Below are 12,498 nucleotides of genomic sequence, written 5' to 3' on the forward strand. Positions count from 1 at the left end.
AACCTTTAAAATTTTCGACTTTCTGGAAAAAATATGTTGTGCATGATTTAGTTCTGAACAATTTGATACCTTATTTATTACCATAAGCAAAAACCTTTCAAGTTATCATAAAAATGCGTAAACTTTCCCCATAGAGATTCATGTTCACAATAGCTGCTTAAGTCTTTTTCTCAGGAGCCGATTTCTCATTTTGCGTTCATGATATTTCAGAAAATTTTTTATATTTCCATAACTTTTCATGCATGTTTATCTGGTTTATTTTTATGAACCTAAATTGTAACTAAAAATAAAAATTTACAAAAAAAAAAAAAAAAAGCCCAAAATTTTGGAAAATTTTGACATTAACTTAATAAAATTTCAAAAAAAAAAAATAAATCATTTAAAAAATAATAGTAAATTTAGCTTAAGGTCATAAAAATAAACCAGACAAACATGCATGAAAACTTTTATGGAAATATATAAGAAACTTTCTGAGATATCACGCACGCAAAGCAAAAAACGGGCACAACCGGCACCTGAGAAAAACAAGGTTAAACAGCTGCTGTTAACATAAATCTCTATGGGGAAAGTTTACGCATTTTTACGATGAAAAGTTTTTTGCTTATGGTAATAAATAAGGTATCAAATTGTTCAGAATTAAATTATGCATAGCATATATTTTTTCCAGAAAGTCGAAAATTTTGAAGGTTAAAAGTCCTTAGGCCCCTTAAGTATGTGCTAAATTTTTCAGATAAAATGAACATCATTTGAAAAAAAAATAAATACCTTTGTGCAGAACAGTAAAGTAAGAAATAACAACGTCAAAAAAGCACAAATTGCAGATTACTACAGACACTTTTGTCATGTCTTTTCATCTATAAGCTCATTACTTTTTGCATTGAAAAAGGCCTTTTCTGTAATGCCGAAACACGTGTCTGCAGTAATCATTTGAATGTTTTTAAATATGAGATTAAGTGCCTTTTGCATTGTTGATTGATTTATCTTGCAGATACTTTGTCAACATAAATAAATTATCAAAAAAAAAAAAAAGTAATTCAAAATTTAAAGACACATTTGAGATATACTTTAGATTATTTCTTAAGGGATTCATACGAGTTTCTATTTCTAGTTTTTAAATGGAGAAGAAACTGAAAAAAATATCACTACAACTTAAAAAGCTATGTCTTGTACTTTTCGATGAAAAGAATATTAAGAGTTTTCTTTTATGATACTATGTTAGTAATCAGGCCCGAATCTATGAATTTTAGGCCGGGCCCCTCTGCAACAAAATCTGTAGGGCCCCTACTGAGGCTAACAGTGTATATTTGTGACGTTAATAAATCTTAGTGCAAGCTTTTCTTCAATTTTTTCTTTAATTTCTTGGACTGTTGGGCTTCTTAAGCACCCCCCCCCCCCCCGCACTGCATGCATTCAGATCCGGGCCTGTTAGTAATATTTCTGAAAGGAGTTTCAGTAGTTATTCTTATTTGTATTATCTGAATATTTTGCTATTTAAGGAAATTCTCTGTAATAAATATAATTTTCTAATGTAATTTCTTATCACTGCATTTATTTAATTCATGCAATTCTAAATGAAATTTAATATTTATTTAAAATATTTTTAGAGCATAGAATTACTTTTGCTTAATGTAGTTTTAAGCATAAGGAAACATGCAAGGAATAAATAGCTTCACTCCTACATTTAATGAAAATAGAGTTTTGGTCCGCAGTATATACATAGATGTAGTAAAGCATATTTTAATCATTTCTGTGCAATTGTTCTACACATTGTTTTCTGTGTCTCTAAAATTTCTAAATTTTCTTCCTTATTTTTTTCCCCTTCACCTTGCATTTACAGGCAGCTGAAGAATATACAATGGAAGGATGAGACGGAAAAAAAAATGCATAAATCTTTTATCTTTTGGCTTATAAGCAATAAATTATCTCAAAGTCCTCTTATTGCGCACTTATATTTTGCTATGTTTATATTCCGTGTATTATTTAAAACTACACTACAAAAAAGCTTAGCACATGCAAGGGTTAAAGTTTTAATCATTATTTATGTTTAGTACGAAAGTGATACATGCCACTAAGTTCTGAAGTCCTTCAATATAATCATCAGCATTGTGTAGAGTTGTGTGGGCTCTGTAAGCCGTTGCCAACAATGTGGAAGTTATGGAACACCTGTAGCAACTCTATTCTGTTGATATTTCAAATGGAAGTCTAGAGTCTACTGCCCAAAAAACTTACTACTTAAATTATTTTGTTTATAAAGTAATTACCGAATAAGACATGAAATACATTCATTTTTTTCTCTGTATCTTACCATTTAAAATGAGAGAAAAAAGGGTTTAACAGTGCCAAGCACTGCGACCAGAGATCTGTTGTACTTAACCCTTAACAGGGGAGGTGCGGTCTCACAGACCGCTCGAATGTTTACCCCACCACCCCTTAACTCATATTTGGTCAGATAGAATGGTTTCTCCCAATAGCTTATCGTTTTGTGACCTTGAACACCCTCCTAGCTTCTTTGTATTTTTTGGCACGTGCATCTGGTAGAAATTCCGCTACATTCTTCAGTAGCGGTCTGAGAGACCGCACCTCCCCGGCTGTGTAACTATTTTCGGCCCTACTACTCATGGCTCTCAAGTTAGGTCCGCGGAGATATATTCAAGAAAAGGAAAACATCATACTTATGTTTATCATGTAAATACCCTGTTTGCTTAGAATGCACACAAAAGCTTTGTAATAATTGTTTAAGGGAAGATGAGGACTGAATCACTGTAGGAAGCATGATGCAAAACTGTCCAAATTCAGGTACTAACAAAATTTTTTTGTAATGTGCAATGTCGAAATTTCTGGTACTGAAATATTCTTTACATATTAAATAGCCAAGGTACATTCATTAATAAATACTATATTCGTTTTTATTACGAGTTTTAAATAATTTATTTCAACTTACCATTTTTTTCGAAAAATCTTAATGCTCCGGAAAAATTTCCTCAAAGAGCGTAAATTTATTTTTAAACGCAAAAATGATTTTTTCCCTTAGCAGAAAATGGTTCAGTGAACATTTATGCCAAATTACACGAAATTAGTTCAATTACATGATTTTTAAAAAATTAAAAAGTAGCACGGTCTGTGTGACCCCACCTCCCCTGTTATGTCCCATTTTTTCACCTCCCTTGTTACGGGTTAAACTCCTATCACGCAAAGTAATATCTAAATGCTGTAGGGGGAAAAAAACATTTTCTTATTTAGTATTTCAATTTCATGCATATTTCAAGATTTTCATTCAGGATGCTATTTCATTGTAGCATGGTGTAGTGAGGCATAAAACAGATGTATGTATAATGAAAAAAATGCACTGTTTAAGTATCAAAATAATTAAATTGCTCTGCTTATTTGTAGGTATTGAATAGGTTTTTGCTTTTTATGATTTATTTAAAATTAAAATTTGCAATCAACAAGTTTAATGTGGAATATGGAAATCAATGAAAAGTGGAGACATCATTGTGAAAAAATTTCTCTCCAAAATGATTCTTTTTTAGTTTTGAAGATTAATGTGTAAATTAATCTAGCATCAGTAGTTTGTAAGCAAAACACTATTTTCAACCTTTTGGTATATACGAAAAATTAACTAACTTTCTAAGCCGGTAAAAATTCCAAGTTTTACTGGAATTTCAGTCAGGTTTACGTAATGCAAAAAGCATGTAATTTTAATATCAGGTATGTTTTAAATGCATATTATGGTTGTTTTTTTAAAAAAAAAGTCCCTTTCTCGTTGTTGTGTGTACACAAGCAGAATATTGCAATTGTTTAGACTGGGCAGTATTTTTTAATACTGTAGTTATCATATTAGTGATAAATTTTAAAAAGGTAAATGATGTGTGTATGTTTTTCAGCAAATTGTACTTGAAAAAATTTTTATTGATCTTATACAAAAAAGTTTAAAGTAATTCTAAGAAGGAACTGACGAAAAAAAAAAACAAGTTGGCAGCTTGGTTGCCCGTTGTTTGAAACCTAAATTATCAAAGTACATTTTGTTGAAGTTGACTTCTGTTCTTCTGCAAAAGGTCCTAAATTACTAATAAATGTCATCAGAAAAAAAAAATTCCTAAATATAAATTTCTCTTGATTACAGGTTTCGAAGTTTATAGTATATCATACATAACCTGACTTACAATGGCTTTTCCAAATTACTCAAATATTTTTTTCTGAGATACAAAACTGTCTCTTTCTTGTTTTAGGATTCACTCCAAGAATTGAAGAGGCAGCTACACAAACACCCTTCCATTTTGCCTGTCGATTTCGACATATCTCCGACGACCGGGGAGCTACTTCTCAATGTACCTGCAGACCCTATACCCCTGCAGAATTCAGATTCCTATGAGCCGAGCTCCGACAACGAGCAGAATTATGATTACGATGGGCATGTGGCAAAGACTAGAGGAACAATAAAGTCTGATGAGATGGAGCCCCATTCAACAGAAGTAAGTTGCATTTTCACACTGCACGTTTTTTTTTGCCTTGCCGGCTAATAACTAGCTTGTGTATCGCCTGATAATACGTCACCTGATACGTAATTTTAAAAATTTTAACATAATAGCTTCTCTGTAGGATAGGTACTCCAGATTATTGGCATGCCAGGCTTTTGTGAAGGGTTTCATAAAAATGGTCAAAAAAGGCAAGCCATTGAAATTCTTGATGTGGCTTAGAAAACAAATCTGCTACTGTTTAAGATGCAGTTTTGTGTGAAACCCCTCCCCCCCACACACATTTGGTACTTTTTATTCAACATTTTATTGAATTGCTATTGAATATTTTTCCTAATAAATCCATAAGAGTACATTTTAAGAATCCCACAGCAAATGAAATCATTTGTGATGTCACCATTGAAAGTTGCTACCATTTCTAATTCCTTGTACTCTATCATCTTTATCACCATCCAACAAACTTGATATTTCACATTTTTATTTCACCATCAAGCCTTTAGAGATGCAATGTCATGCATCAGTGGAAGGTTGTGTGAAAGTCAAGAAATTGCAGCATTGCTGCCAGATCAGTGTATGAATGGAATAATAATTTTGCTAGGTTTTTGTTTGGAACTGCACAAAAATTGGTAGCAGGTCTAATCATAATAATAATAATAGAAAAACAACCAGCAAAAAGATGTTACTACAAAGAACTGTTTCTACTAAGGAACTTAGTTGAGAAAGATCTTGATAGTTTTAGAAATTACATATTATGTTTTATCCATTCCTAAATAAGTTATGTAATCTAACTAGTGTTCATTGTTCTTATAATTGGTTACGTTTTTCACTACAGCTGGCACTTTAGGCATTTGAAGTCGTAGTAGGACATAGTTTTGTTATTATGTACTAGTGACTGGCACAATTTAAAAAATTTTTTCATAGAAAATATTATCAATGTCATTGTAGGGATATAAATCTTCTGTGCATATGTTGGTAAAATTAGTGCTCTAGCAAAAAATATTTCTTCCTGATTCAGGAAATGTGCTGTAACTGTGGAGAAAGTGCCATGGTAAATTCTTAAGATATTAATGGGGTCATAAAACTTATTAAACTTCATTGATTTTTTAAAATTAAGTGTTAGAGTTAAGAGAATGAAATTCCTAAAATCACATTTCATCTAGCTTCGCTTTTTCATTCGAGATAATTTTTCAACCCACCTGATTTTTTGACTTAGCTGTATCTCTTTTTTATGTTTCTTAATTTAATTTTGTCTCCTTGGCAACTTGATCTTCCTCAAGTCTTTTGTTTGTATTTCAGATAATGAAATTTTAGCTATTTATTGAAACTTATTGTTATATAAAAAAAATAAAAATAAATGCAGATACATTTTGTGATATAATCATTCTTGTCTCTGTCATATCATTCTATAGCTAAAAAATACAGGCATCCCTTGTATGACACAGTACATGTACAGCCTTGTTCTCATGTTACACAACACAAAATTTGCGATTATTATAATGAAGTTACGATATTACATGATACAAAATTTAAATTAATTGCTACACAGTTTCGATATAACTCAGGTTTTAAAAAGATGGAATTTTATTCCTGTTTAATACACTATTAAAAACAATGTATTATATTAACTCTAATAAGTTTTTTCAGAACTGATACCAAAAACTTTCTATCTGGGGCTCAAAAGTTTGGTTTCCTCTTATAACATTAACTTCGAACTTTTAAATATTTTTAGCCGAAACAAAATATAAAATAAAAAGAATAATTCTATTTTATTTTATATTTTGTTTCGTTGTTGTTGCTCAGAGAAGATTTATTGCTACAGAAAAGATCGGATATTCTTTCTGTTAGAATGTGTTTTGTTTTTACTTAAGAAAATTGAATAAGTTTTTTTCTTTTTGTGCATAATAGTTTCAATATGACGCATGTAAAATAATTAAGTTGTACCATTTATAACAAATCTAATTTTGGTGGTTTTTGCTTTTGTATTTTATTGAGTCAAAATTTGAGCTTTAATGTAATTTGCACCTTTAGACTTGGTTTTGGTATAAATTTGTACACATGGCTTTGATTCATATTATTTCAAAATCTCGTATAGCATGGTTTCAATTCAACTGGGTACGAATTAACCATGTTATAACAAGCCATGTTATAACAAGGCTTGTACTTTAGTGTGCCCCCTTGCTAATTATTTGCTATTTTCCATTTGCCGTTTTTGCTAGCTATGGGGAAAAGGAAGAATCGGAAGTGAGAGAGGTTGAATCAAAGACTACATGAAGTCATAAGTTTAATCCCAAATTCATGCTTTTTCATGTTTAGTTTATAGCAAGCTCCCAGTTAGCAGGTTTAATCAAAATTATTAAATATTGCATTGAAGAATATTAATAAATGAATAAAATTAAACAAAAATGAATAAATAAATGAAAATAAATTAATTATACTAATAATAAATTTTTTCAAATGCATTTAATCTCCTTTTCCCCCCATTTTGGTTGAAAGCTCAGTGTAATACTGTGCCTAGTTTGGGGAGCCCCAAGTACATAACAAAATGTTTCATTGTCATAGCTATCAACTGCAGGCGAGTTGATAGATATGAGTTCATTTCAAAATATCATATTTTCAAAACTACTGCACGTATTAGAATAAGTGACATATAAATGTAAAGAAAAATATACCAAGCTTTTTTTTCAGTTACAAATGTTTGATGTCTAAGCGTTTTGTTTCATGAGAAATGTCTTATCAGAAAAAGAAGTTCATTCCACATGTCATGTGATTTCAATTTATGGCGTTACGTCAAAGACACTGTTTCTCAACTCTAATGCTGAAAACTGCAAAAGCTTCAAGAAATGCATTTGTGAAGCATTACGATCTTTTGACAGTGTGGTACTCTAAAATGTGTGAAACGAGCTGAATTACACATTTGATGTTGTTGTCTAACAAGAAGTTCCAATAGTGAGCATTTGCAATTGAAAATTATCCAATATGTGCTCACACATTGCACATTTGTTTAATTCAACTTCATTGGAAAAAAAAAAACTCAGGATATTTCTCTTTAAGCTGTGTATCACTTATTGCCACTTGTAGTAGTTTCAAAATTATGATTTTTGAAATCGTGCCCGTCATTTGTGCTCACCCTGTATTGTTTTACCATTTCAAGTGCTATACATAAATAAATGCTTAATTTGTTCGATAACTGTTCTTCAAATACATTTCTCAATGCACTCTATTCTTCTTCCAGATGTCTTCCATAATTGTTGCTCCTCCTGAATATGCCCTATCTGCCATAACAACAGAAAGTTATGCAGAAGAGTTTCAGCGCACCATTGACCAAGGTGCGCAGGGGAGAGAAATTCACACGTTGCAGCTATTTAAGCCCGAAGGCAGCAGCTTGGGCTTCAGCGTCGTCGGCCTTCGCAGTGAACAGAAGGGCGAATTGGGCATCTTCATCCAAGAAATCCAGCCCAACGGCATAGCAGGAAGGTGAGTAACATGCATTTTTGCAGCACATTTTACTCAGTTATTTCTCTGCAATCAATTTGTTAGAATTTATCCCTTGATTTTAGGGAAATGCTTTTAGGTTCGTATGCATTTGTCTATGGGACTTGAGTTTATAATTAAGAAAATAATTCAGGAAAAGAAGTAGATTTATTGAGAGACACAAATATAGTATGACATTTAAGACAAAGTAATTGAAGCATTAGCAATCTCTATGGGATTAAAGCTATGAAATGGGGCAAAATGAAATATTATTCTAGCCCCTTGTCTAACATCATTTGAATTTCTTAAACTATATGTTGGTTAGGTTATTTTATAAAAAGGTACTTTCTCAAAATTTTGTAATAGAAAAGGAGATGTTTTATCTTATTATTGTTGTGTATACTAAGTGCATACAAGCTACAAGTATTTTTCAAAATCATTATCTTCTTGAATAATAAATTGCTTTTTAATGTTTAGTTTGATAAAGTATGCTTTAAACTGAGTAAATTCAGATTCTCATTCAAATCAAACACGAATCCATCAATGAGAAAAGCAATATCTTTTAGTAGCAAAATGTTCATTTGAAAATCTAGTAAATATCATATTAAATGTTTGAATCTAAAATTTATGTTTTAGAAGAAAGAGTGAAGTTGAGTACAAACTTTTAATCGGAAATAAAGATTTTTTTTTATTTTTGAACATTTTATACCTATGCTCCAGCAACTAATGGGTAAATGATAAAAAGAACTTGGCGACTAGTTCTTCCAGAATAAAAATCCCTCTGAAGCCATCTTTCTCTAAGTTTTCCAATAAACTGAGAGAAATAATTTGTCTTGCACCTAAAACTTTTTCCTGGCTCCTAAGATTTGACAATTTTTGTCTCTCTCTCTCTCTCTGCTCATGCCAATCTAGTGGATTAGAAATATGAGGGTGGGAGTTATGTTTTAATGGGCAGGCTTGTGTGAATTTATACCTTTTGTGATTTTTTTAAAATCAAATGTTTAAGCTTCAGAGAGGCAAGTGGGGCACATTGAGAAAAAGGGCAGAGTGCATCAAAAGTAGATTTGAGAGGGTCAGAGTGCAGTGTCTTTCTCAAAAAGGCTAGGGAAAATACTATGCAATCGAAAGAAGTATTTATCATTAATATCTAGGAAGTATTGTCGCTTCTCCTGTCCATTTTTTTGATTTTGCTACTAGAAGGCATTTAAAAGTTAATTATACTTATTTCAAGAAACAAGTATAAACTGCAGTTCTGTAACCCTGAGGTCAAGTCTCATTCCTGGTAAATGTCAAAGTTTCAGGATTCAGAGTTAATCATATATTTAAAAAACACAAATTGACTTTTACCATCTTAAAGTGCAAAAATCATAAAGGATGAGCAATTGATTTGGTGTAGGTATACAGCATGTCCCCGTTGAACCTACATGACCTCTATTTTAGCAAACGTTCATTATAGATGCATATTTTCATTTCAAAAAAATGGTAAAAATTGGATACAAAGTTAAAATATGAAAAGTTGAAGTGAAAACAAAATTTAGTGAAAAAAATACGAAATCTAACTTTTTGTGTTTTCTCTAAGTCCCTTGTGTTGAATTTAGAGAAATTACAATCATGATCAAAAAATTTGACATTAGTGCGACCAATTTTCCGTGAGATATGAAAGGCAGCGTTTTGTGACTTATCCCTCTTTACACTCACAATCAATCACACAATTTGGAGGGAAATGTAGCCACTAATAAAGGTTTTAAATTATATCTGTGCATAGTGTGATTTTTCATTTTGTACGAGCTTTTATTGTGTTTTATACATCATAGCATTACACTTGCATTTGTTCTTCAATAACAATGAAAAATAAAAATATTTTGCTTTTTTGCCTCAACAATATGACATTCTTCTGAAAGTTTGACGTGTTTCAGTTCCATCTTCCGTACAGTCCCTACTAATTTTTAAGTTTAATATTTCCTTAAATTTTGGCCCCAATTGTGTTGGTGTCAGGGACTTAGACCATGTAAAAGGTTAGATTTTGTGTTTTTTCACTAAATTACTTTCCCCTTCAAACTTTTCATTTCAAGAACTCTGCACCTTATTTTGACTATTTTTGCCATTTACAGTTTTCACCTAGGACTAACGGTTGCAAAAATAGAGGTCTTGCAGATTGTGAAAAACGTATCATGTAAAAAATATTATTGATCAAGATCCTGAAACTTTTGTGTCTGCTTTTTACTTCTGGGCTGCTGATTCGCGCAATGAGTGCTATATCTGAGGTAATTACAACACCATGATGATATCATCCCCGTTTCACCAAATTGTGGAGAAAGCAGCAGATCAACATATTGACAGCTAAAGTAACACTATGGGGAGCCAGTTGATACACTTGGTTATCTCTTGTTCACATTAAGAGCAATTTGAGCAGTACCCATTACATTTTTATAGTGCAGTGCCCTTGACTTGACCCGTTATTCAACTCCTGCAAAATGGCAAGTTGCAGCTGGTTAATGCATGACCGCATGTTGCTGATATTGTACAGGCCTTCTTTAATGCAGAAGACATCTGGTCGTTGCCCTGAGCAGATAGTTCTCTTGATCTCTCACCAATAGGAAATGCCTAATCAATTGTTGTTGAGGTATTAGTCTGACACCAAACCCAACTTGCTACTGTCAATGTCCAATTTGAATTGTGGCATTGTGTTGAAGTTGCATTGGTACCTGCACAAGCCAGTCTAACTCTGTTTGACTTGATGGCACAGACGTACAAATGCTGTTATTGCTGCCAGAGATGATTGTTTTAGGTGCTGATTGCTCTGGACCTATACTTCTATTTTTTTTTGAAGATTTAATCATATTTCTAGTATAATGTATTTGTCCAACAAAAATCGTTTTGTTATTTGCTTTTCTTCGTGGGTGTAACAATTTTAATGACCTTTTGTGCATTTGTTTATATATGTCAACTATATTATTGCAAATGTCTTAAAATTTAAGTTGAATTATGCACCAAAGTCCTTAAGTATAAGTTTGAGAGAGGAAACTTTTAAATCATAAAGTATAGAGCTCGTCATCTGGGGCGATTATGTCGAATGTATTCCGGACAATTGATTTTTCCTAGCATCTTATTGCTGATGAACATATTACCTATTGTACAGACTTGTATCATAATATATTTGCCTCTATTTTTGTTTGTCAAAATTAATTATATGAAGAGTAACTAGAGGAGTTGAATGGAATCAATCAGTATTTTTTTATTTTTAGATACAATACCAATTTAATTTTCTTAAGAATAAATAGATGTTACTTGAAAACACTTTTTTAGTCAAAAGTAGTTATTGATCTAGAAATAACTACTATAATGATAGGGGGGGGGGGAAGCTCCATTTTGAAAAAAAAAAAAAACTATATTTCTTTTATTTTCAATGTTTAATCCACTGTTAAACATTTTGAAATCACTCCTGTTCTACTTTTAAGTGTTGAATACTTGTTATTTTTGTCTTATTTTTGTCCATGTGTGATGTCAGTCCTCATGTGTAATGTTAACGTTTCACTGTAATTGTGCAGTAATCTTTTAGCATCTTTTTTCGGTTTGAAATATTCCTCATTATTTTCGCAGTAGTATAAACTGCACAGAATTTTGAGCTAAAACACGGAAGTATTTTTTTAGGAATAAAGTTTTTATTATGTAATGAAGAACATTTAAGGCAAATAATTAACCTATGGATTGTAGACCAAAAAGTGCTATATATATTTCTATCTTGTATTAAAATGCCATACAAATAAATGCACAAAGTAACAAACTATTGTTATAATTGTCCTTTTCAATGCAAAGATTCCAAGTAACTCGTTTCCAGATAAATGATTCCATACTTTAATAACATTCACTCTTTTTTATACTTTTTTTTTTTGCTCCCTTTTTCTAAACTTAAACCTTAAGGATGCTTTTATGTTGTTTATGTTGTATGGGGATTTTAGAAAACTTATGAACAAAAAATCCATGAAGGTTTGCATGCTGAACTTAAGTTTATGATTGGCGTAACAATCTAAGGAATTTCTACAAAATTCCTTTGTTGGGCTGAATAGTTTTTCAATTCATTATTTTTCTATCAAAATGTTGAGACTTCAATGGCAAAGGTTTAATTCCACCTATAAAACGATTTTAATATTTAGTCCGTTTCTTCTATGAGGCACTGAGAAGCAGAGGGATGTAAGTGGACATTTTCAAGTTTTGAGTAAAACACATTTAAAGATTACCATTACACATTTAAAGATTACCATTACATCCTAGGTAGGCTTTCATTGAAATTTTTTTCTAAATCATGCTGTATAGCAGGCAACTACTAGGGATACTAGTACCATCTCTTGCCCCAAGACAGAGGAGAGGTTCACCTACCATGTGTACTGGTTATCCCCAAATTTTTAATTTTGCCACATACATCCCTTTGCTCCTCACTGCGTCATATGTATTTGGAATTTTGTTTCATGTCAGAAATGTGTTTAGAAATGGTTTATAGGTAAAGGTTTTTAATGTACAGAAGTTGGATACTTGAAGATTAAACTCTTAGTTT

The 12,498-nt window shown here is 31.7% G+C and overlaps 1 protein-coding gene across 1 annotated transcript in view; it reads left to right on the forward strand.

The window, feature by feature from the left end:
- LOC129216790 (patj homolog) overlaps positions 1-12,498 on the forward strand; it is a 692,348-nt gene that overhangs the window by 7,055 nt on the left and 672,795 nt on the right. Inside the window, exons 4-5 of the mRNA XM_054851005.1 lie at positions 4,230-4,472; positions 7,708-7,949. Coding sequence (XP_054706980.1) covers positions 4,230-4,472; positions 7,708-7,949 — 485 coding nt within the window. The remainder of the gene's footprint in view (positions 1-4,229; positions 4,473-7,707; positions 7,950-12,498) is intronic.

The sequence above is a fragment of the Uloborus diversus genome, chromosome 2 (genome assembly GCF_026930045.1).
Source record: "Uloborus diversus isolate 005 chromosome 2, Udiv.v.3.1, whole genome shotgun sequence".
NCBI lineage: Eukaryota > Metazoa > Arthropoda > Arachnida > Araneae > Uloboridae > Uloborus > Uloborus diversus.